The 10,833-nt window shown below is 36.5% G+C and overlaps 1 protein-coding gene across 1 annotated transcript in view; it reads left to right on the forward strand.

Annotated features, from left to right (window-relative positions):
• Positions 1–10,833, forward strand: part of LOC108754964 (mitochondrial sodium/hydrogen exchanger 9B2) — a 23,438-nt gene that overhangs the window by 5,634 nt on the left and 6,971 nt on the right. The window contains exon 3 of the mRNA XM_018497644.1: positions 6,921–7,185. Coding sequence (XP_018353146.1) covers positions 6,921–7,185 — 265 coding nt within the window. The remainder of the gene's footprint in view (positions 1–6,920; positions 7,186–10,833) is intronic.

Consider the following 10,833-nt stretch of genomic DNA (forward strand, 5'->3'; position numbering starts at 1 on the left):
AATTGTTTAAGTAATTAATAACTATTGTAAAAAATTATTTAAAAATTTACTTAACTCTAAAGTGGAAAAAAAGATCATCTCGATGAAAAATTCGTAATAAAATTTGTAAGTCTCAGACTTGAAAGAGATAAAAGATGAACATTTTGAAGGTAAAAAACGTGGCAATTATCTGAAAGACGATGTTTTCGAAAAAGTAAAATTATAACTTAAACACTAAACGACTATCAGTCAAGTTAGATTTTTTTGTAACATTTTATTTACAAACAACATTGTATCTACAACAATTATTGTAATTAGAATATTATGTCACATTTTATAACCTTATTATTTTATTATTCTAACAATGAAGATGATTTAATAAAGATTGACGTTTGTCATGATTTACATATTATTATCATGATATACTTTATGTAATACAGTTTCATTGTTATATGAGCAGACATGAAAACTTAGCTTGGCTTGTAGTCTTTTGTTTTATCTGAGTTTTAATCTGGTGAGTCTTTATATATTCGATATGTTGTTTTTGAAAATATTAACATAAATCTCCTTCGGATGATAAACTAATGAAATTTGATCGTGGTGTCTCTCTTGTGAGATATAAAAATCAAAAAATAAAAAAACTTTCTGTGAAAACTTTCTTATTTTTATTAAAAATGTTAAAAAGTTTACTATTCTACAATTATAATCTACTTAGTTTTGAATAGAATCAATCGCCATTTCAAAACGCGCATCGGATTTTATTTGATAAGCGAAGGATAGAAATAATAAGAAAGCATAAAGAACTCTTATTGGATTAAGTTCTTACGTAAACTCGAAGTGGAACCGATTAAGTTGCTTGTTTATTGCGAATTATCGTTATTTCTACTCGTGTCATTATTTGAAAAACATGTCATTATTGACAACGACGACGATGACATGATGACGATTACTTGAAGGTTCCTTGAAAATGTTCGAGGTAACGATCAACTTATCGTAATCGCAAGGTGGTCGCTTTTTAAGGTCGAGGTCTAACAACTGTGATTCGCCATGAACACGCACGACGACGGTTCTATGCACGGCATAACAAGTGCGGCTTTAGCGGCAATCAAATTCAAGCTGCATCCTCGCTAACGAATGTCGTTGACAAAAGGGTCGGATAAGATCCGCTGAGTTTCCCACAATCAGTTGTCTTCTCCTCGCGTGCGGTGACTCTTCAAGATTTCACCATATTTTACGATAGAAGGATATATTCATAATCTTACGCAGGCTGCGTTAGTCTTTGATCTCAGGAGTTTGCCGCACGTTCTCAGAAAAAAAAAGAAAGAAAGAAAGAAAGAAAGAAAGGATAAAGCGTATCCAAGCTTGCTGCAGTATAATTCGTTTATGTTAATATAAAATTAAAATTACAATGAGGTGCGTTTAGATAAGAAAAGTATGCAAATTAATCCTTAACTTTCCGCGCGTGTACTTGACCCACTTTTTTGCACTGATCGATGTCATCACGATATCATTATCGAAGTTGACGAAATACTCAACTTTGTCTCCATCTTTAGAACTAGTTTGCTATAGGATTATAACTTATTAATCCATGCATATATTTGAGATATATTACTTTGCAAGTAACATTAGATTCTATTAAATTTTCGTCATACGATACTAAGTTACCACGAACATATATTACGAATTAATGCTCGAAGAAGAATATGTCGAGTTTGATCCTTTATTGAGAAACGGTCTGTGAAATATTTCATATATAATAACGCGAAGTTAAAGGATGTAATAAACGATTCCATTAATACAGAATGATAGTAATTATCACTATTACATCGATTATCGTCGATCATGGCTGACCAAGATTTCTATTCCTTCCGTTTCGAAATAGATTTCTCGCAATTGTGTCAGAATTTGCTCAATCATCATCCTTTCGATTGGTCAAATTCGCCTTATAACTTGAATAGCTTACTAATGACGGAGAAGCACAGCTAGAATTGTTAATGCTGGCGAGCCATGGATTATTGAAACACTATTGAAACACTATACCCGGCTTTGCTAGGAATTTAATCGACGCAACGACTTTATCGGTTATTGGCAATCACGAAATATTGCTGTTTCATTTAAAAAAAATGAAATTCCTTTTTATATTCAGTTTATAGCTGTTCACTTTGTGAAGTTGCAAGCCTTTTTATATAAATTTTACAAAAACTTCAAATAACAACTGGTTAGATTTTTTTAAAAGTCAGCCAATTTACTTCTCTCGGTTCTCATAATAAAAATTATAAATTACATTTGTAACACATTTCGTATGTTGTATCAACGAGTACGTTTTTTCGGACGTTAATCCGTCGGCAACATGAAATTTTCACCCTTTGTCCTGCAAACCTGGGTCTTTAAACTTCAGTAGATTTTTAAATTGTACGTTCCAGACAGGTATAAAAAAAAAACTGAAAAAAATTCTTACATACTTGTGAAAAGCTTTAGCAATAAGTATTTATTATCATATGAGTTAATTCCGAAGTTATCGGAGATATCTCTGTAATCTGTCGATTTAATTTATTATCGGTACAGATTTATTGATAAGTATCGCACGATAAGTTTACACGGATAATGTAATTTTTAATAACATGTTAAATGAGATCTCGTTTAAAGCGTATGAATTACAGAGTCGCAAAATTATGCAATTATGAATTTAACGATAATTTTTAAAAATGAAGATGATTTAATAAACGTTGGCATTATGGCACGAAAAATTGCATTTAGAGGCATTATCGAAGAATGGACATTTTATTATATGCTGAAAAAAAACCAGACGCGACGTCGGTCATAAGTTTCCCATTAACGATGCCTTTAATAGCTCATCTGTCACGTTTATTCCACGTGACTTTGCATGTCAACTTTTAGTTCATTATTCATTATAGTTGGAAGATAATGCCAAGGTTAATGTGAAGGTATTAAAGCAATTGACACTGCGAAACGACGTTATCAGGATTTCTATAAGTCGTCTTAATCTTGAAGATTGTCTCTTGAGCTTTCGCACTACACGTTCGCTTCGCGAACACATTGAGCTAACGACGGATAGTCATGTTTTCGATGGGACCGTCGACAGGACGCTTTGTCACACGCGATGGTTAAACGTAACACTAGTTTTAGCGGGCGTTTACGCGGGTCGTTGGAAGATCGTGGAAGATACACCTAAGCTAAATACAGCTAAATACGAGTAAACATAGGCCGCGCGTTGTAAGCGATTTACATACACGTTCGCTCAGGCGAAACTATCTAGGGCATACTATCACTGTATGCCCACATAAACATCCCCAGAAGCCGCGGTCCACATCGACTGCAAGACTAATAAAGTGATCAAACTGCGGTCAGGCGCTTATTGACATGTGTAATTTATTCAGTCAGTTATTAGGAAATGACCGAAATGGCATAGCTGCGAATTAGGACGAGCGTAAACCGTTACGTAATCTATTTGTTTTTCGGTACAACTTGAAATTATGTCGAGGCTCGCACAATTCAATTTTCCAATTATTAGAATATTACTACCGCGCGAGTTTATAGGATTTCAAGAATGTCTTTTAATAAGAACACATTCGAAACTTTATGGCGTAGTAGCGCGAGAAGTCTTGTAGGGCGAGAGACTATTCCGTCGGTTTCGACTGTAAAGTAATACGAAAATTTACGATAGCAAACAATGTCTCTTTGTAGGTACGCTTGTAATTACATTGTACAATCATGATTACTGCTTGAGAGCACACAAGCACTTTTAGATAATCAATAATGTAATGTACTGAAAGAAACATGAATATTATCGCGGAATGGACAAAAAAAAGTCCTATCCCATGATAAAAATATTAGTTTTCTTTATACTTCAACTGAACATTTCTCAATTGAGCGTGAAAAAAAGAATTTTTTCTCACAGTCATCTCTTTCATTTAGTCGAACGAAAAACTTTCTGTTCGTCGCAATATCTCAGTAATGCGAGTCGCGTTTCTTCGCGAATTTTTTCGCTCTCAAGAGACTCTCACGTTTCCACGTCGATAAGACGTACGAGCGCGAGTCCCCCGTAAATATCCTCGCGACACACGCGTACGGCATTCCCCGGACACAATTTACGCGAGACTCGCTGGAAAGTGTCCTTCCAGATATTTCCAGTTTGTGCAAAAAAAAAGTTCCTTTGATCTCGCGATGTTGAAGTGCGATATTCGTTACGGATACAATTATTCAGCTTTCCGCTTTTTCCGTTCAGTGCAACGGCGACGAAAGGTTACCATTTTATACATTCTTCCCCAGAGAAAATTGTTATTTCACAAATAAAAAACTGTACCTGTTTACATTCATAAATACAGGTACTAAACGTTGTATTATAATACAATGTAAAATTTATTTTTATATATTCGGATTATTACATAATGTATAAAGATGTTTTACCACGCTGTTACTCCTCTCAGTAGTGGATGTAATGGAAAAAATCGTAAAACTTTTGTTAGCTTCACCTTTTTGCAAAATCCTTCTAAGACCGTCGCGATGTAGCGCGAGTATTCCGTTAACTGCACGCTCGTTTACTTACACGGATGTCGATCGTAAATTACACGGCACGTGATTATCGAGTCGCCTTCGAGGCAAGATCACTTTTAATCTGCAAGGAAAACCAGAGTGATGAACGTAGTAGTAGATAGTAGTAGATGATAGTAGATTGCGGATCACCACAATTGTTCGGAATTTATTAATTCTTTGATGATCAAGAAGATTTGATCGATGCGGAAAGATTCATCGGCCGGAAGGTTGTGGCAATAATTGTTTGCGTAATGCAGAATCTTGTTGGGAGGAAACTCTACTCTGGAAATTAGGTGGATACGCCGAAAGCCTAAAGACTGAAGATCAAAATTTTCACATGTTAATTCGACGTCCAACGCGTCAAAACAATACGCTTTGCAATTTAAATGAAACATCAGCGTGGACACACCCGCGTCCTACTGAATTATGTCTATATAATTAAATATTCATTTTCGTTTACATAATCATGAAGTCATACGGATCGCCCAAATGTTTCGTACGTTCGGCGCATGGCCACGTTATATTACATGACAATTAAGCAAACATCGAGATGGGCATTTCGTGCTTCATGAAATGCTATGCAAACGTATTCGATATTACCAATTATCGCGATCCCTCCGATGTACAGTTTACTATCAACGTATATATTCGTCTCGATTATATATTTTTATTACTTGCGGTCTTCCCGCATCGTTAAAGCGACTGATAAACCGACGGGAATTAATTCTTCCGCTACCAGAAGAGTAATTAAATTAACACACAACAATCTTTCTCAACAATCATGCTTTAATTGAAAAACGAATCTTTGGTTGCCCGCATGTTCTAAATTATGTGAAAAGACAATTATCCGTTCCAAACTGAAACACACGGCTGAGAGACTGCGCTGTTTTATTTCAGCGTATATTATTGTAACAACACAATGTATATAATAACGATGCTAATACTTCCACGAGTGATTCTTTTTTGCTTTTAAATAATTATAATTAAATGAAAAACCCACGCGCGGCGTTAAGATCCGCGAAACACACACATCGTTTTTTCAGTATGGAGAATATTATATCTATATGCGGAAATAATTAATAATAGAATATTGTGAGGAAGAGAGAGAGAGAGAGAGAGAGAGAGAAAAGGAGAGAGAAAGGGAGATGCACTACATTGTGTGTCGGTGTAAATTCGACGCTTCTCTCTGCGATCGAAAGGCGACGCGACGCGCGCGACGTCATGCCGTACAAAATGCACGGCTCGCCCGTGCAGCGACTTCGTAAACCTTTCTCTCGTCGGGAGAAACTCGTAATAGGATAAGTTTCCGAGGGTGTGCCTTTCCTAAACGGGTTTTCGAAAGTTCGAGACAACCGGGGCTTCAACGATCGCTCGTACCTGAATTTTCATTGTAAGCTCCGCGACACGGCGCGTGTCCGCGCCGCACAAACTTTTGTCCTCGTGCATCCTCGATTCGCGGATGCGAGGCCTCGGAAGATATACGAATTGCAGAAAGGAACGCGTCCTTTCTCTTTTCCTCCTCCTCGCTCGCTACGTAAAGTAGTTGGTTAACTTCTTTCCTTGAACGTTGTGTCGAACTTGAAAATATGCATTGGTCAAGACTATGCATAGAACGTCGTTTTATTTCTAACTACTTTTGCGAAGGAAGAGATTTCCGCGATAACCGAGCTATTAATGCTTCGAATTACACGGAAAGGATTTGCTGGAATATCTATAAATTTATGAATAGACAGATACATATCTATTGGAAAAGGTCATAGGGTCATATCCCTTTTTGGAGTTTTTTTTTTCTTTTAAAAATATTTAAAAATATTACTGAAATGCTTAATTAATTTTTTTATCCCAAAAATATTCTTCAATTTTAAGAAACTTACGGGTATAAAAGAATATACATAGATTATATCATTCTTTTTTTGTGTTAATTTCAAGTAAAACGCTTTATGAATTATACATTTAAATAATACTTCTTATATCAATAATAATTTAAATATTCTATCTTTTCATATCTGACTTAAAAATAATTTCGTTTAATTCATGTATGCCTTTCCCTCCTTGATAAATTTCTAAATCCGCCAGTGTACAGATCTGAAAATAATTTTGTCGGTTTATCAGAAATAATTATGTAGAACGTTCAAGCATAATGAGCGAAAAGTTTTAATATTGTACCGACCAATTTGAGAGTCCTCCATATTTTGATAGTCTAACGAAATTATCTTCAGATCTCTCTCTCTCTCTCTCTCTCTCTCTATGTGTGTGTGTGTGTGTGTGTGTGTGTGTGCGTGAATCTAGTTAAATTTTTAATACTTCAGCAAAATCATTCTTCCCTGCCATGCTGTGCACGCGCCGAAGCAAGTTATATATTTTCTTCATTGTTTTCTTCCTTGCAGGAAAATCTCCCTGGTTATCATACTTGTCAAAGCAGGCTTGGATCTCGATCCGGTCGCTCTGAAAAGGTTAAAAGTAACCGTACCGAAGCTGGGTTTGATACCGTGGGTGGTGGAAACTGTAGTGGTTGCCGTGTTGACGAAATACCTCTTGGATTTACCATGGGTATGGGGTTTCCTCCTTGGAAGCGTCATAGCAGCCGTTTCACCAGCCGTCGTGGTGTCTTGCCTCTTCAGGCTACGTGCAAAGGGCTACGGAGTTGCCAAGGTAAGGCCACTTATTCTCCGGTCCTTTGTTGGAATATTTGAATATTCACCCATTGCGAAATCTTCTCGTCTTTCATTCGTAAGAACGGATCATAAGTCTTCTGGAACTAATTTCACCCGACTTCCGCGCATTAGGTAGTAAAGTAGATTTATACTAGATCTAGATTTTAAGCGGATGATAAATGGCGCGAGTTAACATAATTTTCCCTTAAGAATAATTGAGATTTACTACCATCCGAAGACGTTTATCGACGCACCGACTATCACCGGTCTCTTTTTCCACGATCTTACAATATATAGCGATACATTTTCCCGTCATATCTGTATGTGTTCCGCGAACGTAATTATAATTCTGCTGGTTGTCTGCGATGAAAAAATTTATGCGAAAAGGAAATATTGAAAAGGACAGAGCGCTCTCTAGAAGCGTTTAGAAAAGTATACGCAGAAAAGTATTACGTACATGACGTGGATGGCAGATGATGGTTATCGCGAATGTCATTAAGTTAATATTTAATCGTAATTGCCCGAGTAATTGGATTACACCGTGGTTCATGTTTTATATTAATCGAATATATCCCTGGAAAGCGAATTTATACAGCAGGGCATATACGGCCGCTAGGTTTGACGCGCTCGACATTAACGTATTAGAGGAGTTTCCATGTTAATGAACGCAACGCGAGAGTAATTAAATTTCTTTCGTTATGCGCCAACGCGATAACCATGAAATGTTTTAGCCGAGGCGGAATATCGTTCTTGGCGAACCGATTTCGCAAATACGTGTGGCACGATATTTCGCATGCTGCGCTCCGCGAATCGCCAAATCAAGATTTTTCGGCCGGTCTGGCCGTTCTTAGGGCGTTCCGCTGCACGCAATCGTACGTGACTTTCCTCCCCGATCTAATTACCGAGCGTGTCGGAAGACCACCCGGAGGATCACGCGAATTTGCAAAACACTCGGGATGCGTAGCAGCGGTGTAAAGGGCGGTTCGGCGTGATGTGGTGGGGTCGAGGCCTGCGCAGCGGGATGAAGACGAAACGGAGGGAAAACGTAACCGGAGTTAAATAATTCAAGCTTGGAAAATGGAGCGGAAGATACTTGAAGAGTACAAAGACCATTGCGGCGAATGTGATATTCATGAGCCGAAAGATCTAGATGATACTTCTTCATTTAGCGGAACGTAATGTAAGGCGATCGGAGGAGGAAGACGGTCTCGGCGTGACGTTGATCCGCGGCCAGTGCCCCTGATACTCGCCAGCCGCGAGATCGAGGATTCTTATCGCGTCGCGAATGGAAAACCTCAGACGTTGACCGATCGTGGTTGTGCAAGCTCACGAGCATCCTTATTTCCAGCGAGCATCCGCTGGTACCCACGGGACGCGAACTCGTAGGGAAACGGAAGGGAGCTGATCTCGAGCCGCGATCTATTAAACAGCGTCTATAATGAGATTTTAAATTAGTAAAAAAACTTGAGCTTTGAGTCATAAGAAATTAATCAATCATAGTCGGACGTGAAGGGAAAAACCGATTATGATTGATAAAGTTGCCAGTGTAATCACATGAAAATTTTCAAAATTAAAACTTGCAGAGCAAAAATTCCATTTTGCTTACAACCTCTAATGTTTACAAAAATGCGTGTAAGTTGACAAAGTTGATCAGAACAATCAATGAATAATTATTTCACATTTGAATGTTTATTAGCATTTAGCGCAAAGAGCAATTTTGTACTAGAAAAAATAAATACAAAATGTTTCTGTTTAAAATAAAAAGTTTCATTTACAAGTTTAGAATGTATCCACGTGTTTTTTGTTGATATTTTTGAAATATCCACAAATAAATAAAATAATCGTAAATAAATAAATACACAAATATAAAGTATATTAAAGAATTCATACACATTAATCAAAAATAGTTTAGACTACTAATTTTACTTTGCAATTCTACATCGTAAGTCAAAAATTCATTTTAATATTAATTGCGATCGCGTGGCTGTTGGGATTACAAAGTAGCACAAGAGAAGTGAAAGCAAAATATTTAGAAAATTTTCTAAAGAAACATAATTACTCTCAAGACGCCTTTAGAAAATCTGTCCTTCCCTAAAAAAGAGAGACGGTGTCAGAAAAAGAGGACGGATGGCAATTCTAATGAATAACGGTTATTTCTTATAGCTTAAAATTTAAAGCTTAAATTTACACCTTAAAATCTCATTGTGGACGCTTTAGGCGTACTCATCCTCTGTCTATCCTCTCCCCTCCCTTTCTCTTTCTTTCTCTCACTCCTCATATAAGTAGTCCAACTCTAAGAATCACGATAGCCGGAGGACTTAAATCCTCGAACGAGCTATCGTGACACCGATAACACTGCCCGGGCCTACGCCAGGATCGTGCTCGAGTGTCGTCGACCATCCTCAACAGCGCTTTGTCTGGTTTCTCTCTTTCCCTTCGACTCTCTTTCAGACCTAGAGTCTTTGTTTCGTAAGACCTTAAATATCTTGATTTTCTCCCGCGGATTACTTTTCTAGGTCGACCGACAACATCTCGGGCATTCTTTAGGAGCTTTTCGGATGGATTGCTTTCAAGATTTAAACTATATATCATTTACTTACAGAATGAATGGGAGGGGATATATGAGTTTCACTCATTCATATTATTATATCTGAAATTATACAATGCATGATATTGTGTCATATTAATTTCAACGAATCCTTTTCAAGTTACAATTAAATGAAGAATATTGAATATAACTGAATAAATGAAGAATATCAATAAATAAATAGAATCTGAGTATTTTTTTCTCTATTTTTTTTTTGTTTTTTGCCGTTTATTATTCATTCTGTTTAAAAGTCGCTAACGCAAAACATCGTTGTCTGTAAAATGAAACAACAGTGTACCGAACAATCTCCGAAACTGTGTCATTACAAATAAGAGAACGGAAAAGTTTTATTCGTTCTAATGAACACCGAGTTAGAAAGAGCTGATTTTTCTTGTCTCTTTGTAGCTTTTCTTTTTCGTTAGCCTCCGGCATCGCTCTATCGCCCGTCTTACTTCCGGAAGAAGATTCTTTTTGGTCTATCGTACGTTCGTGCAGGCGTTTCTTAATCACTTTCAAGTCGCTCGAAATCTGTTCTGTTCGTTCCACAAGTGTGGCGATAAAAAATTCTCATTAAACTACATGTAAACCAAATCTCGTATCTTAAGATGAACACTTTGAAAATTGTTTGGTATATGCTCTCTTTCTCAGTTTGTTATTTTTTACATAACTGTTTCACGGAAATATCTCCGCGGTGCCATTAATGTTATATGAAGATTATACGTTGAATAATATAACGTCACGGAGCTAAATATTAAGTTCTAAATATATTTGCATTATTAATGAATCGGTAAATGACCATTGCCTATTTGTGACTCTCTTTACATTATGCATAATGTAATTTGTTATGAAAGGGTATTAATATCGCTCGATATCAGAATCTGACTTTTCCAATCATGTTTTCTGTTTACACGCATTGTCATTAGATTCGTTACGTTTTAGCGTTGTCATTATCGTGTCAATCCCATTTTAGTGATATATTATATATATTTATATATATTTATATATATATGTATTAAATAATAAATTTATTATATATATATATATATATATATATATATA

This window comes from Trachymyrmex septentrionalis, unplaced genomic scaffold (assembly GCF_001594115.1).
Source record: "Trachymyrmex septentrionalis isolate Tsep2-gDNA-1 unplaced genomic scaffold, Tsep1.0 scaffold83, whole genome shotgun sequence".
Taxonomy (NCBI): Eukaryota; Metazoa; Arthropoda; class Insecta; order Hymenoptera; family Formicidae; genus Trachymyrmex; species Trachymyrmex septentrionalis.